The sequence below is a fragment of the Perca fluviatilis genome, chromosome 7, assembly GCF_010015445.1.
Source record: "Perca fluviatilis chromosome 7, GENO_Pfluv_1.0, whole genome shotgun sequence".
In the NCBI taxonomy this organism is placed as follows: Eukaryota; Metazoa; Chordata; class Actinopteri; order Perciformes; family Percidae; genus Perca; species Perca fluviatilis.
The window spans coordinates 2,501,767-2,522,195 of NC_053118.1; the positions used below are offsets into that span (position 1 = coordinate 2,501,767).

At 42.6% G+C, this 20,429-nt stretch overlaps 1 protein-coding gene across 5 annotated transcripts in view; it reads left to right on the top strand.

Moving 5' to 3' along the window:
- Positions 1-20,429, top strand: part of LOC120561851 (proprotein convertase subtilisin/kexin type 4-like) — a 271,064-nt gene that overhangs the window by 183,136 nt on the left and 67,499 nt on the right. For all 5 annotated transcript variants that reach the window (XM_039805152.1, XM_039805150.1, XM_039805148.1 and 2 more), the window contains one exon: positions 8,447-8,560. In XM_039805152.1, the coding sequence (XP_039661086.1) occupies positions 8,447-8,560 (114 nt within the window). The remainder of the gene's footprint in view (positions 1-8,446; positions 8,561-20,429) is intronic.

Genomic DNA, 20,429 nt, shown 5'->3' on the forward strand with positions numbered 1-20,429 from the left:
GTCCCGGCTGCTGTTGAGGGAAACTGTAGTCTATAACTTCCTGAGCGACTGATCGTCCGTTTTTGCCCCCTTTACATAATAAATATGGCTATGAAATAGAACATGAAATACATAAATGAGGCAATACATATATAGGCATTAGTCATTATAGTTCAATAGCCTAAATACATATGTTTTACTTAGATTTATTTCCGGGGACTTTTATTTATTCCGTCTATTTATATGCATGTTATATTCTAAGGAAGTTTAGTTATCTCACAGGCTCAGACTAAAAGCAGCAGCAGCAAGCCTGCCTGACATCAGTGCATAGCATATCACTGCAAAGAAAATAAAATATGAATAAATCACGAGCGCGGTAGATTCCCAGGTCAGCTAGAGCGGGTAACGCAGCTCTGCAGACGGACCAGAGTCAATCAGCACCGGGGAGCAAACCGCGGGGACCAAGCTCACAGGGCTGGTAGCTAGCTGCTAGCTAGCTGCAGCAGCTAATATTAGAATATTAGACCCAGCACCGGACGTCTGATCCCCATGATTTAAAACGAAAATCAAATAACCATTTGTTTTTTAATACCTGTTTATGAAATGAAAATCGAATGAACGAAAAAGTACACGGACCCAGTCTGTTAAGTACAATTTCACCACTAATAAAACATCTAGAAATGATATGCTTTATTTGCAACTTAAATGTTATTTTTTTAATTAATACAAAGCAAACTGAGCAGAAAGAACAAGTATTTTGTTTGTTTGTTTCTCTTCTTCCAGGTGTGACTGTACCCCTGTTGAGCTGCATCACAGCTGCACTATGTGCATGGACCTGTGCCAGTCAGCACATTACTCACCTGTGTGCAGAGGACAGGCAGCAGTAGCACAAACCAAGAAGGTTGGCAAGTCTGATAATAATGTAATTATAAAAAAAATAATAATAGTAAAATCATGTTACATACACTTATCATTTATGTTTCTTGCTTAAATTCACAGGGTGCACAACCAGGCCTGGGAGAGAAAATTACTGATGTCCACAAAACCAAATCAGAGAAGGTAAGGTAAGTAATAGTAATGATGTTAAAGCAAGCTATGTACACCTAATATATTACGTGTTGATGTCTATGAATCTGTCTTTAATAGGAGCATACTATACAAAGACAACAGTGGAGAGTTCCTGGATCGGTCTGTCCTCAAAGTGCCAGAGATCTACAAGGACTTCACCCTTTTCTGCACCATCAGCATATAATCAAAGTGATAAAAGAGAGAACAAATTATTGTTTTCTCTGTTGACATGAATAGGTGCCTGTAATGTCTGCCCATATATTCAATCAATTCAATAAATGTTGATAAGTATCACTGATATTTCTTAAATCATTGTAGTTTTTCAGAGCAATAAGATACAGATTATTAAAACCATGTTCACATTTGCAACAAATTAAAACCCTGATCAAGGCAAATTGTTTTTTCATGTTCCATAACATTTATAAAAAAAAACCAGTACAATTAAATTTACCAGAGCTGACACTTGGTAAATAGCTTTAATTTACCTTGTCAAAACAATGAGTAATTCATAACAAATTGCACAATATTTGACACAAAACCTTAAAAGTGTATGGTTTATACTACGGTGAAGCAGTACAATGTGCCTATAGGATTTACTGTAGCAGGAACATTGATATTGGCAAACAGATGACCCAGGTTCAGGTGAGTTTGTGAGCAGGGTTATGAATAAAGATAAGATAAGCCTAGTGTTCACAAGAGGGATGATTCAGGTATGGCAACACAAATTAAGAATAATTCAATTAAATAGGAGGTATGTACAACTAGTAGAAGATAATTATAGAGTGTGGTCTAGACCTACTCTATCTGTAAAGTGTCTCGAGATAACTTATGTTATGATTTGATACTATAAATAAAATTGAATTGAATTGAAATTAAATTAACTATACAAGAGCAATTAAGGTAAAGTTATGGGGTGGCAAGCTAAAGTATAGTCAATAACATGGAGTCAAGTCAACAGTGTACACCAAAATAATATATACTGTGATTAAGTGATGATTCTTACTGTTGTCTGTACTAATATAACAACACAAAAAATAATAGTGTTTGATGCAGTATGGAGAACAACCAAGTCCCATATGGTATATACCCAAGAGATTTTAAGTGCAGCTGTTGATGACGTTCACTACAAACAAAACTTGCAGATTGTTGTAGTTTGTAGTCAGTCATACAGTAGGTAGATCTGGAGCAGATGGTTGTAGTCTGTAGTCAGTCATACAGTAGGTAGATCTGGAGCAGATGGTTGTAGTCTGTAGTCAGCCATACAGTAGGTAGATCTGGAGCAGATGGTTGTAGTCTGTAGCCAGCCATACAGTAGGTAGATCTGGAGCAGATGGTTGTAGTCTGTAGTCAGCCATACAGTAGGTAGATCTGGAGCAGATGGTTGTAGTCTGTAGTCAGTCATACAATAGGTAGATCTGGAGCAGATGGTTGTAGTCTGTAGCCAGCCATACAGTAGGTAGATCTGGAGCAGATGGTTGTAGTCTGTAGTCAGCCATACAGTAGGTAGATCTGGAGCAGATGGTTGTAGTCTGTAGCCAGCCGTACAGTAGGTAGATCTGGAGCAGATGGTTGTAGTATGTAGCCAGCCATACAGTAGCTAGATCTGGAGCAGATGGTTGTAGTCTGTAGTCAGCCATACAGTAGGTAGATCTGGAGCAGATGGTTGTAGTCTGTAGCCAGCCATACAGCAGGTAGATCTGGAGTAGCAGGGTGAATTCTAGCTATCATGGGTTGGTGATATGACACACACAGATCAACAGGGGTCAAGCCCCTCAGCCCCACCTGGATGAATGGTTGTAGTCTGTAGCCAGCCGTACAGTAGGTAGATCTGGAGCAGATGGTTGTAGTCTATAGCCAGCCGTGCAGTAGGTAGATCTGGAGCAGATGGTTGTAGTCTGTAGCCAGCCGTACAGTAGGTAGATCTGGAGCAGATGATTGTAGTCTGTAGCCAGCCGTGCAGTAGGTAGATCTGGAGCAGATGGTTGTAGTCTATAGCCAGCCGTACAGCAGGTAGATCTGGAGCAGATGGTTGTAGTCTGTAGTCAGTCATACAGTAGGTAGATCTGGAGCAGATGGTTGTAGTCTGTAGTCAGTCATACAGTAGGTAGATCTGGAGCAGATGGTTGTAGTCTATAGCCAGCCATACAGCAGGTAGATCTGGAGCAGATGGTTGTAGTCTGTAGTCAGCCATACATTAGGTAGATCTGGAGCAGATGGTTGTAGTCTGTAGCCAGCCATACAGCAGGTAGATCTGGAGCAGATGGTTGTAGTCTGTAGTCAGCCATACAGTAGGTAGATCTGGAGCAGATGGTTGTAGTCTGTAGTCAGCCATACAGTAGGTAGATCTGGAGCAGATGGTTGTAGTCTGTAGCCAGCCGTACAGTAGGTAGATCTGGAGCAGATGGTTGTAGTCTGTAGCCAGCCGTGCAGTAGGTAGATCTGGAGCAGATGGTTGTAGTCTATAGCCAGCCGTACAGTAGGTAGATCTGGAGCAGATGGTTGTAGTCTATAGCCAGCAGTACAGCAGGTAGATCTGGAGCAGATGGTTGTAGTCTGTAGCCAGCCATACAGCAGGTAGATCTGGAGCAGATGGTTGTAGTCTGTAGTCAGCCATACAGTAGGTAGATCTGGAGCAGATGGTTGTAGTCTGTAGCCAGTCATACAGCAGGTAGATCTGGAGTAGCAGGTTGAATTCTAGCTATCATGGGTTGGTGATATGACACACACAGATCAACAGGGGTCAAGCCCCTCAGCCCCACCTGGATGAAAAGAAAGTAAAACAAAATACTTGTTTCTTCAGTTCAGTTTGCTTTGTATTAATTAAACAAATAACTGCTATTTAAGGAGCAAATAAGAAACCATATCATTTCTAGATCTGTTTTTATTATAGTGATAAAATTGAACTTTACATTACAACGTTTTATACAGACTACTATGAATCCATTTTCAAACTAATGTTATATGAAGGAATGAAGATTAAATTCTGATGAAGAACACACAACAGTTATGCAAAAACTGACACAAACAATCCAGTTTCTTGTGTTCTTTCAGCTATATTACAGTTTAGGTTTTACTACTGGCTCTAACATGAAATTAGCCAAATCCGAGGAACATGGTTAACCAAACGAGGAAAAAATACAAAGTAGGGTCATCACATATACACATACTGTCCGTCATATGTCGTTCAATCTAGCTAGCTATACAATAAAGAACATCTAACATTCACGCCTTCATCTCCTCCCGACTGGACTACTGCAACTCACTTCTCCTCGGCATCAGCTCTACCAACATCAACCGACTCCAACTGGTCCAGAACTCAGCCGCCCGCCTCATTACCTGCTCCAAATCCTGGCACCACATCACTCCAGTCCTAAAACAACTCCACTGGCTTCCTATTTCCCACCGGATCACCTACAAAATCCTGGTCCTCACCTACAAAGCCCTCCACCATCTGGCCCCCCTCACCACCTCCCACCAACCCTACCGTCCGCTCACGGTCCCACCTCAGCCCGGTCTCCTCTCCATCCAAAAGTCCCCACCTGCGCTGTTTTGGGGACAGAGCCTTCTCTCAGAGCAGCTCCCAGGCTCTGGAACTCCCTCCCCAAGAGTTCCGCACCTCTGAGTCCCTCACCATCTTCCAGTCCCGCCTCAAGACCCATCTCTTCACCTCAGCCTACCCATTGTCCACCTCCCCCCTCCCTTTTCAATCTGTATCTTGTTTTTTTGTTTTTTGTTTGCTCGTTTTGTTTTGTTATGTTTTTATAATCTACCCTGCCCTGTAAAGCGACTTTGAGTCCATGAAAAGCGCTATATAAATTCAATTTATTATTATTATTATTATTATTATCTATTTGTTTCTGGACATCAAGCTAGGCTATATGCTAGCGCCATATGCTAGCTAGCTAGCTAGGTGCTTAAGTTATGTTACTCACCCTCGTAGTTGTGGACATAACTTCATACGTCCCACTTCAAAGCTTTCTCCCGTTTCCTGATGGGTGCAGTCGACCATTCTGTGCACATTGTTGACATATACTTATAATAAAGCTATAAACGGCGCGGGGATATATAAACTTAGTTACAGTCAGGTTCCAGTGCAGCCGCCCTCAACAGACGTTCTAAAGTAAAGTGAACGCACCCTCAACGGGGTTGGGATCATTTCATTGGTCAACACTACAGCTGGCATTCTATTGGTTGTTGACTTTTGACAGGGTTATAACACAAAAAAATCCAAGCGCGCAGGAGAAATCCGAAAGCAGAAACTTTGCAAGTGAGCAGAAGGTTCAAAGCTGAGAGCAGGAAATCTGTCCAAACAACAACATATCTGAGTCCAAGCAGAAAGTTTGAGCGCAAGCATAGCAAATCCAAGCACGAGCAGTGACTATTTGAGTGTGAGAGCAAGAAATCTGAACGTAATATCAATGAGAAATGCTCTCAAATTGAAATAATGCGCTCTTGACTTATGATAGCAATATAACTCCATAACTGTATTGCCTGTTTTTCGACCGAGCTAGACTCAAGCTTGGAGCTTGGAAAGCTATTGTTGCTGACTCGCAGTAGCATGTTCCCGTCCAGCTAGCATGCTACTGGTTAGCTCGCCAGCGACAGTACAGCTGTTTGCCAGCTACAGCTTTGGGACACTTTGTATTGTAAAAGTACTCAAAAAGATTTGTATTCAATATAACCACATGTAGCATTTCATAAATAATTAGAGGGATTGCTACAGTAAATAGAAACAACCCCGGAAATCTTCTTAAAGCAGGAGTCTTCAACGTTTTTTTAGGCCGGACCCCCCTGCAACATATTGTATAAAATTAAGTTAAATATTAAACTGGACCTACAATAACATGTGGCCGACCTAAAGCCTTTATACATACCTTTTTAGTGCATAGAATACTAAGCAATTAAATAATTGTTGGTATGATTTTTTTAAATCATGTTTTAATGTTAAAAACACATGTGGCACAGTGAATCCTTAGTATGAACTGTATCTGTGGACGGCTACCTTTCCTTACCTATGGGCTGTCAATGTGTGTGTTTTAGATTCATGTTAAGAAAAAAAATAACCAAAAAGTTGGTGGCCCCCCTGCAGTAACTCTAAGGACCCCCTAGGGGCCCCGGACCCCCTGTTGAAGATCTCTGTATTAAAGAAGCCATTGCTTTAGCACATCTAAAGCAACATAACATTCTACTTGGGCTGCATATCAAATTCCATAAACAGGAAGAGAGAAAACACACGGTCTAGCATTGATACAAAGAGGTAGTGCAGAGGGATGAAATGCCAACTCTATGAGAAAGAAACAGCTCAGTTCATCTTAAGTCCATTACAGCAGAAGCAATACTTCTGTTTAACCAGCATGATGGTGGATGCTGGTCGTGGTTTTTGAGATTAATTTGGTGGGCTAAACCTATTCACACATCCCTTCAGGGGCTGTGCAGCAAAGAGGAGTGAAAACATTGAGGGAGAGATAGCAGTAAACTGGGTTCTCAGCCAGCAGTGTGTTTTTAAGGAGCAAAACGACTTTTCCAAAATAAATAGATCTGTGTCGCGGACTGCTAGGAGAGAGAAAAGCCCTCGGTTCAATAATTAATTCCCGAGTCGAGGGTTTTGGAGAGCCGCTGATTGGGCTGATTCTTTTTTTTATTCTGTTATGATACAAAGGAGGCCGTTTGAAGTAATTTGTCCCAGAGAGAGCGGCTTGGAATACCATACATGCTTTGATTTAGCAAAGCAAATTTAATTTTGTTTGCTTTATGCAAACCAGCCAGGGCCGCGGGGGTTTCTCTGATTCCACCAGAGGGGTGATGGTGCTGGTGGTGCTGATGATGGAGGTGGGGGAGTGCACATAACGGAATCACACTGCCGCTGCTAATATATAATACACAACGCACACTCATACACACAGATGCACGCAGTGAGCAGCAACAGTTCAAAAGTACAAAGCCTATCCCCCCCCCCACACACACACACACACACACACACACACACACACACACACACACACACACACTCTAATCCCTTTGAAATCAAAGCTTAAAATAATTGTTTGTGCGTTGTGTTTTGTTCCATTCTATCCATCTATTATTAGTGGTACTGGTATTATTCCTATCATGTTGTTTTAGGCGCCTGCGCTCGCTGCTTGCCGGGGTTTTGTTTTATGCTGCTAATGAAAGCTTCTCTCCTCGCTTTTGTTCTGCTTCGTTTTTTTCCAATACGTGAATGGAATACATGTGTTTATATGTGTGCCTGAGATTTCCTGAGGTTTCCTGAGAACTCTCAACAGCAACAATAATGAAGAGGCTACTTATCATGTTTGCAGTGTCTTTTCTTCACATCTTTGTGCAGACATTAACTAAAAAAAATAGTTGAGGGTTGCTTATTTCTTGTACAATTTACAGCATAAGTTCTCTGAGAATCGCTTTTATATCCAAGCTAAATTGGTATTGTAACTGAAACTTCCCTAACCTAATTGATATTGAATTGAATCGGAAATGTAATCGAATCGGGACCTAGTGAATCAGATTTGCATCAATCATTGGCGATACCCAGCCCTACCTTTTAATATGGGAAAACCATGTGGCACACCTTTGATCACCTTTGTTCTGTTCTTCTGTCCTGTAGAAACCACTGTCCGTGTACAGATGTTATGCAAACAGTGGAGGCATTTCTTCTCAGAAAGAGAAAAAGGCTATTCAGAACGGGTGGCCAAGCAGTTTTCTTATACTCCATTCAACTCATTTTCTTTGGGAACAATAATGAGTGGATAAAGCAGAAAAACCCAATTTCCTTTATGCTTTTTATATCCTGAAAAAGCCCTCGTTGACGGCCCTTTGGTCTTTTGTTATAGAAAACTGAGCTAATATCCTCCAGCTCTCGGCGCAGTTTAAAGGTCTTAATTGGATTCCATTAGTACATTTCTTGACATGACACTTGAGTCCGCTCTATTAGAATTCCCCTGCCTGGGATTAAAAAGAAGACCCATTCTGCATTCGACTCTCTAGGCTCTTTTGTTAAAGTCTCAAATAATCTTTGCTGGATTCACAGTTTTTTAGTGACACCATTATGAAAACCGTAAGCTTGACTTAAACAGGTGCTTTTATGTCTAGAGGACCGGCTGTAAAAAGCATGGCAGTGTCTCCTCGCAGCAGTTTATGTATCAATAAACTTAGTACTAATACAGTATAAGCATTACATTGGTGTCTGATAGAATGTGCTGTAAGCCCCATAAAACAGTTCTCCAGCTTTCTACACAAGACTAAAGCCCAGGTTGAGTTCCCTGCCGTTTCTTTTCAGAGTATCATGCAGAGTTGAAGTGTTTCCTCTGTAGTTTCAGGCGGTGTAGAACATGTGCCGATGGAAGGGTGTGTTTGATGATATTCTGTTTCATGTCTCTTGCCCCAGTCCTAAGCTGACGTGGAGGGATGTTCAGCATCTGATCGCCAAGACAGCAAAGATCCCCGACCCCAAAGAGCCTGGATGGAACATCAACGCAGCAGGATACCATGTTCACCATAGGTACTGTGATACATTCAGTAGTTTTGAACACAGACATGTGCTATTATTATTGGGGTTACGTTTAAGCCTAGCATTCTGCCCACTTTTTAAGTGAGACTTAACATGTAAACTGATCGCTATATTAATCCACCAATTTACATATCGATAGTTCTGTTCTTTAAAAGCCAAGTTAGCTACCAAGCTTGGCTGAAACCCTAAATTACTTGTTGATATGGCTATCTAAGCAACATGTGCCAATCAAGTTTGATTTTGTCTCTTTGCATAGTTCGACATTTTGGGAAATACGCTTATTAGCTTTCTAGAGTTACTTTAGCTGGGAAGATTGATCACTTTCATGTATGTACAGTACATATAAGGCTACAGTAGCTGCTTAGGTTAGCTTAGTTTAGCATAAGGATTGGAAACAATCCTCGTTATATCTTGTATGTTTAATCCAATACAAAAACCAAAGTTTAAAAATGATAAATTGGGGTTTTACAGGTGTTAATGTGCCAGACTATTTCTTGGCCAGGAGCAGTAACTTCCTAACCACCATGATGCTGCCAGGCAACCAGCACAGATTCCAGGAAGTTACTGCTCCCTGCCAAGAAGACTGGCACATACTGTAACCCCCTGTAAAACCATAATTTTCCGGGCTAGCTGCTTCAGTCTTTTTTGCTAACTCTTACCATTAATCAGCTACTGGATTACACTAACTGATTATTTGGAACTTTGAACTGTTTTTCTTTCAAATCAAATTTCAGATCAATAACCTCTTAAAAACACATTCAGATACTACGTTATAGGTGTACTACTTATTAGATGATACTAATAATGTTATAGAAAGCTTTTAATTATGCTACACTAGTGTTGTATGGTGCATGGCATGCTACGTGTGGGCATATTTGCCTAACTGTTTATGTTATATGTCACAGACCCCCTAAAGATATTTCCCCATATGGGAAGATTCATGATTGAGTAGTTTAACTGTGTATGGTTGTGTATGATTATGTATGATTACAGTAATTATCCCTATATGATCTCTAAGTGGGATAATTTCAGGTAAATTAAATACAATAACATTCATTTTCATCTACATAAACCACCTAGAGAGCCTTTAAGCTTTCCTTTTGAGCCACTGTAACACAAAACTGTTGAACTGCTTGTTTAAAATAATATATTGAATTTAAGTTAAGGGCAGCTGCAAGTAACAGAACTCAGGTGGTACTTATTACAAGTTTACTCAAGTAAACAGTCCGCAATGGATCACACAGGCGTCGTCATCTTCCACTTGTTTACTGCTGTATTTGCCATGTGCATGCACGGCACTTTAATGTACACACACACCTACACACTCCTCGTATAAAGCGCTTCAACCACAAAAAGCAGCTGTTTTATGGCAGTTGAGACAGGTGATCTTGTCCGGGGAGGAGTGTCATTGTAATCCTCTAATGTAATTATCACACCCACAGCGTGTCTGAGTGTCCGGACCTGCTCTGATTTATATAGACAGAGGCTGGAGGAAATGGAGCTTCTCCCTCTGACTGTATGAAGCATGAATCTGGAAGGGAGGGAGGGAGGGAAGGAGAGAGAGAGTGAGCCCTGTGCTCCTCCAGACATCGTATAAACGCTTTTACAATGCTTTTACAATGTCAGCCGGGCAATGACATATCGGTAATCAGTCATAGCGTTTGTGATGTTTTTCCTCTGCTCTCTGTCTCACTCACCTTAAGATTTCCTCTTTCTCATCCTGCCTCTAATTTACTGTCCTGTCCTCTTTTTGTAGTTTCTTTTTCCCATGTTTCCTCTCCCCTTATTTTCCCTTTTCTGGCTATTATTCCCTCTCTCTGCCTTTCTCTTTCTCTCCTCTATCCCCTTTTTTTCGCAGCATGCCGTGTCATAAAATAGATTGTAATTACTGTGTTGCTGTGAGAAGAATGGATTAATTAAAATATAATGATGCCGATCACACCAGCGGGCATCTGTTGAAATCTGTCCATTTAGGGGCTGTTGCTGAGGACTAGTAATGCCCAGATCATTCTGCAGTGGCCACGCTAATTATGAAGAATGCTTTATTGCATGGAGACGGACGGATCGACTCGACAGTGCAATGAGCACAGGGTCACTTACCATCAACGAGGTTGTTACAATACATTAAAGATTAGATGTGATATCTGTAATGAGAGGATCCATGTTAAAGAAAATTGAAGATAACACTGAATGCTTGCAGGTTATAGTGGGAAGTTAGTGATCATTTCTTTGGATTCTGTAGGTGTATTAGGTATCAGTTGTTTGCTAGTTTGTGGTTTGATTCATCAGACGATTATATGTGTTGATTGTACATGTTGTTGCCAGTTGACTCAATGGTGATTTAGGCAGTTTATTAAAGAACTTGTCCTATTCCCTAGAAAAGTCTTCAGGCACACAGAAAAATATTTTTGGTTTTGTTATAAAAAAGTTAATTGAATTTAACTGAATTTCATCATTTCATGTTTGTTTAAAAAAAAGAAAAAAAAGAATAATGGACCAATAGTAAGCATTAGCAGTGATAGCCAGCATTGCAAAATAGATTAAAGAAAGAGGGCCATCTACACATTCAAATTTCATCAAGAAAAACTGAGGAAAAACATACCACATTGCTGATACAATTTGTCAAGTGTGGTGCCAAAGCAGCACTGAATTGATTTGTGCAAATACATCTACTGATGCCTCTGGACACATCCTCAGTGCTCTTCCTGGAATCATTGGGTGTTTTGGGTCTCTCAACATCATACACCCTCCTCCAGGCGACCCAGCCGGGGCTGATCAGACCCTAGCCTCTCTCCCTTGATTCCCAATTAACTGAAGGCTCTGGTCAAGAAACGACCTGCGAATCCCCTACACCTTACCTCCACTGGGACACACCTTGCTCTCCATCCAGCCTGTTGACAGTCGCTGACCAGTCCTGCGTACTTGGTTAGCTTCCTTTCAAAGGCCTCTTCCAAGCGGTGTTCCCATGGGACTGTCAGCTTAATTAGCACAGCTTGCTTGGTGAGCTCAGACACAAGGACAATGTCTGGCCGCATGGTGGTGGATACAATATGGCTGGGAAACTTCAGCTGTCGTTCGAGATCTGCTAACAGCTCCCAGTCCTTCGCTGGTCAGGATGCCTGCTGGTGTTCTCTTGACAAGTTTTGGCTGCTCTCCGGCTCTGACAAAGGTGATGGCATGCTTGGCGGGTCGGAATCGCTTTGCCCACTCAATTCCTGCACTGATGGATTCAGCGATGTTTTCAGGACCTGGTCATGCCTCCATCAGTACCATCCTTCTCCAAGTGCCTTTGTGCAGCAGCTGAGGATGTGCTCCAGGGTTCCTCGCTTAGAGCACAGGGAACACGCTGGTGACTCTGCTTTGCCCCATACCCGCAGGTTTGATGGACTTGGAAGCACATCATACACTGCTTGGATAAGAAATTTGATACAGTGTGGCTCAGCTTTCCAGAACTCTGCCAAGGTCACTTTCATCTCAACTGCCTTTTCCCATCTCGTCCAAGCTCCCTGTTGCTTCATTCCCACCGCCTTGCAGGTTCTAGTATACTCCACTGCTGCTCTCACCTCCTCCTGCACTAGGCGGCGCATATCGTTCTCTCTGATGGTGTTCACTTGAGGAGTTGGAAAGGAACCTAGTCCAGCTCTGCCTCGTGTGACTACTCCCACCAATGTCCTGTGATGCACCCTTGCCTCTATTTCCAGAACAGCTTCCTCTGCCTTTCACTTCCGGCCAGTCCTCACTTGGATCCCTGCTTTAGCCACCTTCGGATCACTGGAGTGCCTGTGATCCGGAACTTGTCCTCCACCTTTCCTTTTTTCAGCACCATAGATCTGGATTTGGTTGGTTTAAAATGCATCCAAGCCTATTTCACCAGTTTTTCAAGCCCCTGTAGAATCCACCGACAGCCTGGGACAGATTCTGTGGTGACTGTAAGATCATCCATGAATGCCCTGATGGGCGGTTACCGTTGAGTGGAATTCATCCTAGGCCCTCTACACTTCGGTTCAGCAGACTTTATGAGCATGTTCATGGCTAGGGAGAACAGTGACACAAAGATAGTGCACCCTGTGATGATGCCGATTGCCACCTTGATGTTATTGCTCCCGAAGAGACCCTCTTCCTGAAGTTGCTGTAGTAATCAGCGATGAGGTCTCTGATTCTGCTAGGGACGTGATATTTGGTCAGTGTAAGTTGCACCAGCTTGTGTGGAATGGAGCCGTATGCATTTGCCAGGTCGAGCCAAAGCACTGATAGGTTGCCCTTGTTATTTCTGGCCTCCCTTATGAGCTGTGTCACTATACCAGTGTGCTCCAGACAGCCTGGCATGACTGAAATGCCACCCTTCTGGACTGATGTATCGATGTAGGTGTTCTTGGCCAGGTAGGCGTTCAACCGCTTGGAAACAGCACTAAATAAGATCTTCGCCTCAACACACAGCAGGGAGATGATTCGGAACTGGTCTAACTGGGTAGAAATTTCCTTGAATCGGTATCCACACTCCTACGGCCACTCTCCACTGTTCCGGGATCTTCCCCTTCCTCCAGAATACTTGCAGGATCTTCCACAGATGCAACAGGAGCCTGGGACAATTCTTGTACACTTTGTACGAGGTGCTGCTTGGTCCTGGAGCTGAGCTTGCCCTTGCTTTGCAGACAACCTCTCTGACTTCCTCTAACTGCAGCTCTGAAATGTCAAACTGCAGGTCCGGTGTCGGGAGGTCAATCAGACTGTTGCACTCTTCCAACTCCTGCTCTCTCTCTCTGAGTCGCTGTAGGTCTTTTCCAGATGCTGGTCTATGTCCTCCTGCGAGCAGGATGGATGTTGTTGATCCTCGCCTCTCTTTGGTTCTTAAGTATGGTGTTCTACATCCTTTCTTCTTCTCCTAATTTCCGAACCGTTCAGCTGCGATGCTGACAATGATTGTGGTCATGGTTTGTAGTCTCCTCTCAGCCTCTCCCTTCACCGTTGCCTCCAGAATTTGATTAACATCTCAGGTTGGATACCTGTGCGTTATGTTGCTCTTGCTCCCCCCCAAACACTTTATCCTCGCTTGGTGGATCTTCAAGCCGCGATCGTTCTTGCAGATTTTGCCAGACACTGCTGGCTCATAGTCGTTTTTGCCTGGGACTAATGCCGTTGTGTCCGTCCGACTGGGGTGCTCATCCTCCCCCCCTCTCGGGCACCCCTGGGGGTATCTTTCCATTAGATTCATCTTAGCTTATGTGGGTGTCCCCCACACAGAGGACAGCTTGGGTTGCCAGCCCATTCTGTCCCGGTTGCCGTCTCTCCACGCTATCACTGACTCTCAAGTCGTCACCGCTCTTTTTGTGGTTGTCACCCAGTCTTTCCTGGGTGTCACTGATGACTCACTTTCAAACATTATTGACAAGTGGTCGATGTATTCATAATTTTTTTGTGTCCCCTGGAAATGTCTGTTGTCTTGCCTTTTGAATTCGAGCGTTTCGGTACTTGCAGCATGTTTTGTAATGCTTTTATAAGTGTTTCTTCATTCCCTTGTGTTTTGCACATTTCGCATTTGTTTTTGTAAGTTTCTGTGCATTAGGCCCTTGGCCTCTGTTCACTGTGCCCTAGTTGCGGGGGATAGGTGTAGTGTATTTCCCAGCGTCAACATGTGGCAACGCTCCAGGAAAGCAGCATTTTAATTTAGTTCCCCAGATGGGCACACCCTGGCGACTCTACCTCAACCTCTGACTGTAGGACCCATCTTGTGATAGCTGGTGGTGATGTCTTTAAAGATGCAACGCTCCACAACGTGGCTGGTGTGTACTACATTACATTACATGTAATTTAGCTGACGCTTTTATCCATAGCAACTTACAATTGCTATATATGTCAGAGGTTGCACGCCTCCACTGCGCCATCACCACCCCTAGGGTTGGGCAATCGTTTCTATTATTAAATTGTTGATCATGGTTACTCGAGATCACCACTAGGTGAACCGATCGCCAAGTTATGAGATGATTTATAAAAGAGTGTGAAGAATTGTATTTAAAATATTGAAACATTAAAAAATGTGTCTCCCTTTTAAAAGTCTGTGTCTGTGGTGCGACAATAACGCAGCATCATGTTCCTTTTAACATTTTCATCTTCACACAATCCAAATCTTATCTTATTTGTAAGAGGTGATAGTTCTTCTTTTTAAAGTTACATGGTCTTGCTGTAAACAAGAAAAATCAATGGAGATATAACCTTTTTTGAAAGTTCCAGATGTGCGGATTGTGGACAGATGGTTGCAGTGAAAGAAGCAGTGGCATGGCTTTGTAAAAGCTGAAGGAAAAATAGCTACCTTATTGGGTTGGCATTGATGTGTGTGAGTGAATGAATGTTTGGGGATTTTGGGTTGTTGGGTGGGTGGAAAGGGTTGCCCGCATCCCAGAGTTCCCATCTGTTTGACCTCCATATAGACAGGGAGGCATAGAAACTATTGTGTTGGGGTTGGGGAGCGACCCCCCTTTCACCCTCAGCTCCCACCGCCATGACGACAATAAACATGTCAGCCGCCACACGCCAGAGCAATCTGCAATCAGATTTACTGTGCATGAAATATGGTGCTGCTTTTATTGGTCCAAAGACTTGTCACTCATAATTTATAGGCTGGTTGGCAGGCTGGCTGTGATGTCAGCCAGCTCCCAGCACCCTCAGGAGAATCAGAAGAGAGAGTGAAAGAGATAGGGGTGAGGGCTGGGTGGGTGGGTGTGTGTCTGTCAGAGAGAGAGAGTAGAGAAAGGGAATGAGGGGGAAAAGGTGATGGAAATGGGTGAAAGGAGGGAAAAAAAATAACACACATCCATCCTGTTCCTCTCTGTGGTGAGTTTATCAGGTTGAGGGAGCGAAAGTGTCAGTTTTTTTCCATAGCCTGTACAAATGAATATCCCCCTCCTATCCTCTCCTCCAGCAATGCTTGCTATCCTTTGAACACTGACACCTATTGATCACATGGTTGGCGGAGGCAAAAAAAAAAAATGAATCTGCGATTCACATCTCCACTTGAAGCCTCTCTGACCCAGAAATAGAAAGTGGAGAGTCTGGTGTTAGCTGCTTGCGTCCGGGGATGACGTAGGGAGTAGAAGCAGAATGTCCAAACAGGCTTAATTTCATGTAATCTCTTCTGATAGCATAGGTGCTCCTACAGAAATGATCCTGTAGGAGATTTTGATAGAAAATAACAGCGTTAGAAAAGATCAAAGACGCGCTGCCCTTTCTGCAAAGACAAAGTGAATATCAAGGAGAATGCATAAGTGCTAAAAGGGTATCTTACAAAAAAAAATCCTATGTATGGCATTAAGAAATGAGATAAGATTCAATCCCTCTTTTGAAAAATGATACTCTGTTCACAGAGAACTATTAGAATGTTTACATTTGCAGCATTTTGTTCCATATCAAAATAATTAATTGCCTCCATTTTCAAATTAAAAGTACATTACAACACAATTAAGGATGCAAATGAGTCTGGGCCTGTCACGAGGAGCCAGAGAAAGTGAAAGAGTGACTGTGTTGATGTATGAAGGTTTGCGTGCTTTTTTGTGTATTAGGTGTGTCGCAATGGATCATTGTGCATAAGTGTGTGTGTGTGTGTGTGTATTCGGATACAAAACAAATGTGTCTCGACGCCTTTATTGAGGAAGACTCTGTGTTGAAATTACATCAGCATAGGGAAATAAATCAGAGCTCTGCAGTAACAAACAACAGAGTAATTAGGTCACTCTTCCCTCGGTAACCGATCGACCAGAGGAGCAGATACTACGTTATTCCTATTGTGTTAAAGGCTTCTGTCACCGGTTAAAAAAAATCACCCAACATAAACACAACCATGCACTTTAACACACACACACACACACACACACACACACACACACACACACACACACACACACACACGCACATTTCTCTATCCCTGCCTCCTTTCCATGGGCTCTGACCTCCAACGAGCCTGTTCTGTGAAAGATGTCTACATCGCACCAGAAACCAGGGACAGTAAAACATAATTTTGCCATAACCTTCCCTCTTTGGAGAGAAAACAGATATAAAAGTATATAGCCTGTGGTTTACTGCGAATCCCCCTCACCCAGCCTGGCAGCAGCACGCAGGGCTGATGGATGCCGGGCGTCGGCCGACTTTTAATTGCTCGTAAATTTTTGATCCATCGAAAACGCCACGTTCTCCTTGTCCCCCAGCGACATGGGTGACGGAGCCGCTCAGGAGGGAATAAAAGCGCCTCAGTGAGAAACACAGAGAAGATGGGAGCGAGAGAAGGAGGGATACACAGACACACTGAGAAAGACAGGCACATATTGGCAGGTGCTCAGTAGCATAGGATGTGGAAGACTGTGAGTGCATAAAGGACCTTTATCAAGTATCACTATGATCCACTTTGATATGGTGAATGTTCCTGTTTGACAATGTCCACATCATCAAAATGCGCTTTCATTAAGTGTTTTAATTTATCTCTATAAATCACGATGATGCCAAATGCCAACCCCTTCTCCTAGATATTACCATTGTACTGTATACCACTCATTTGCAACCGCAAATATGTTTTGTAAGAAACATAATGCAGTCCAGATTTGTTTTCATCAACATGGTAAAATACAAAATATTAATACTGAAATTATCAGTAAAACGGTAACTGTGTATTTAATTTATGTCAAAGTTCTGCACTCTATACTCTGTCCATTTATCCCGACCACGTCCCTACAACTTTTGTGCAGTACAAGAATGTAGCCACCTCATTCATTTCAGTGGCACCGCTGCATTGGCACAAGGGGGGGGGGGGGTCTTGACTAGAGATGGTCCGATACCATTTTTTTCTTCCCGATACCGATTCTGATACCTGATTGTGTATCGGCCGATGCAGAGTACTGATCCGATACTATCCCTGAATGGATGTCATATGATTGCTATCATTGTTGTACAGCCTGGCTAAGGTTGAACTCTTTGTAAAACATGAACAGACAATGAATGCCACAGAACTTTCTTTTATTGTCCAGTTTGACATTCAGTCGTAACGGAAAAAGAACATAAATAAACTACTTTAAAGTACATTTTCTTCAGGGCTAAATTACGTGGTATCAGACTGGTGCATAAACTCCAGTAGTGATACCGGCATTTTAGGCAGTATCGGAGGCTTTTGACCCAAAGGGTTATAGAAAAAAAACAAAGGGTTGTTTGGTAAAAAAAGGTTTAACCTGGATCCATTTTTGCATTAAAAAGTGTCATCCAGCAATGCACTGTGGTGGCCAATCAGTTATGTGCAACAGCCCAAAGATGGTTTCGTAGGTAGTTTTTATGACGCTAAAGTATTTTCAAGTGTCCATTTTTCTGATAAGTTTGGTTTTAATTCGCTATTTAATGCTATAACAACAGGGTGTAACGTCATGATTGACAGCTGTAATTGACTCACGATGAGTTGGGCGGGTATATGGGCGGGACTTGGATACCATAGCTCCACCGCCCAATCACTACTCTGGCTCTGGGATATTTAGGCTTTATTTTTGTACACTGGGATGAAGTGGAGACGCCTAGTCCATATTTGTATACAGTCTGTGGTCTGAACACACATAGAGAGCATAAGATCTCGCTTGTGGCCACAGAGGCTGTGCTGGTTATTATTTTACATCTTGTCTATATCAACAACGTTTCATTTCCGGGATTGTTGCCAGATGTCCGTCACCTTCCTCTGTCTCTGTGTTGGCGTTCTAACCTCTGGTGGATTTGAGAGGAATATGGTTAACTGCTCCTCAGATCTCTGCAGGGTAAATCCAGACAGCTAGCTAGACTATCTGTCCAATCTGAGTTTTCTATTGCACGACTAAAACTACTTTTGAACGTACACATGTTCCACCAAAACAAGTTCCTTCCAGAGGCTATTTTGCAGAGGCACCATTGCTCCATTCGCCATCCAACATGATTGTGATTGGTTTAAAGAAATGTCAATAAACCAGAGCACGTTTTTCTCCTATCCCATAATGCTGAACTAGCCAGACCTTCCTCCGCGCCGTGGATGAAGGTCATGCAATGTGAGACTATTGTAAACCCAATTGAACTAAAATAATCTGAGTGATCCACTAATGGGGCGTCCTACCCTTTTGCTAACAGTGCTATAATGTTGGTCTCAGTATGGACCATTTAGAATACATACTGTATTAGTTGACCCCCGTTATGTTTCTGTAAAGATATACTAAGGATTATGCAGCTGTTAGATATAGATAGCCATTTAATTTTTGCATAACGAGGTATAATCACAGGAAAATAAACATTTTATTCTTTAACTCCATTACTCCTGTAGAGATTCACTGCACAAATTGTCTGTGTGAAGCACTTACTGTGGCTGCAGGAATTAGTGAACTCTATCTAAAAGGGACCACTAACTGAGGTGCAGTACAGTAGCTTCATTTGCATATACAGCTCTTTTTTTCTACTTTTACTGTGAAACAGTCCTTTAAGTGCCTGTACAGCGTTGACAGTAATGGAGATGAGAGTGAAAAATGGGGTTTGAAAACCGTCTCTGCAGACTTGTGACTGTTGCCAAGCCTAACAGATGCTCATCTGATCAATTTCTTACCAGGTTTGTCTTCCTCCCGAGATGAAAGTAGAGGAGATAAATATAGGTTTATCTCACAATTTGTTAGTTCATTGCAGTAAGGTCCGACATTCTGCCAAGGATTTAGATTATTTCCTCCAAGTGTGACAGACTCGGTCTAGCCTCAGATCACCTCTATGCTTTGGCTTCAATCAGTATTTTCTCCTTTTTCCTCTCATTTTTCTTTGCTTTTTTCTCTCCTCCTTCCCCTGCTGTTTGTGTTACATTCTCATTTGGTGGTTTTCGACTCACCAGGTTCGGCCTGTTGTGATCTCTTGCATTCTCACATCGATCCTGCCTCCATTTCCCCCCATACAGGGCAAATCAAGACACACGCCGATCATCCACAGGTCACAGTCTGGGCCAGAGGGCAAGGGTCAAAGGGAGCTGGCCAGGGTCTATTGCTCACGTGTGTGTGTGTGTGTGTGTGTGTGTGTGCGTGTGCGTGCGTGCGTGCGTGTGTGTGTGGGTTCAAATATGGTGGAGGTTATTATCAGGCATATTTGTTTCTATTACATTCAGCAAAACCCACCTACATACATGACTTATACCGATCATATACATGTTGATGACATGACAAAAATTATAAAACTGTAAATTTATATAAATGCATTACTCAAATATGAAAAGATGATCTGCTCTGAAAAGATACAAATATTTGCAGGAATATACATTTTTTATGTATGTATTTTCTTGACATGACAGAATTTGCCACTTTTTGTCAGACCCCTATTTTCCACTGGCTGCATCTGTGATGCGTTCCAGTCAGTGCTTGAAATTCCACCACCCAGAAGTGTGCGTGAAGCGGCTCTCTGCTCCGCTAAAGATAAGTGCCAGGTCTATTTTCACGCGAGCCGCGGGCCGTTCACACAGCCGGGCAGGAAGTGAAACAGCGAGTTTATCCAGTCATTTACCAAAAGACACCCCCAATACAGTATCGTCTCCTTTACAACGGCACAGACAACGAGAGATTCATCTGGGAGGTGGAAAAACTAAAATAATAATAAAAATAATAGACACTACAGATCTTTTTTTAAAGGACAACACCAGAAAAAGGCATGGAGTATTATTACAGGAGTGCTTGGAGTGGAAGATAGATATTAGTTTAATAAACACGTGATTGTTCTGTAAAGTACTTGCAGAGACAATAAAATCTGTGAATCGGCCACCAAGACGCTCCGCTTCTGAGACGCTCCCAGTGTGGGATGGCGCGTGGTGGAGGACGGAACAAAACCACGGCACAGCCGGAACGCAGCACAG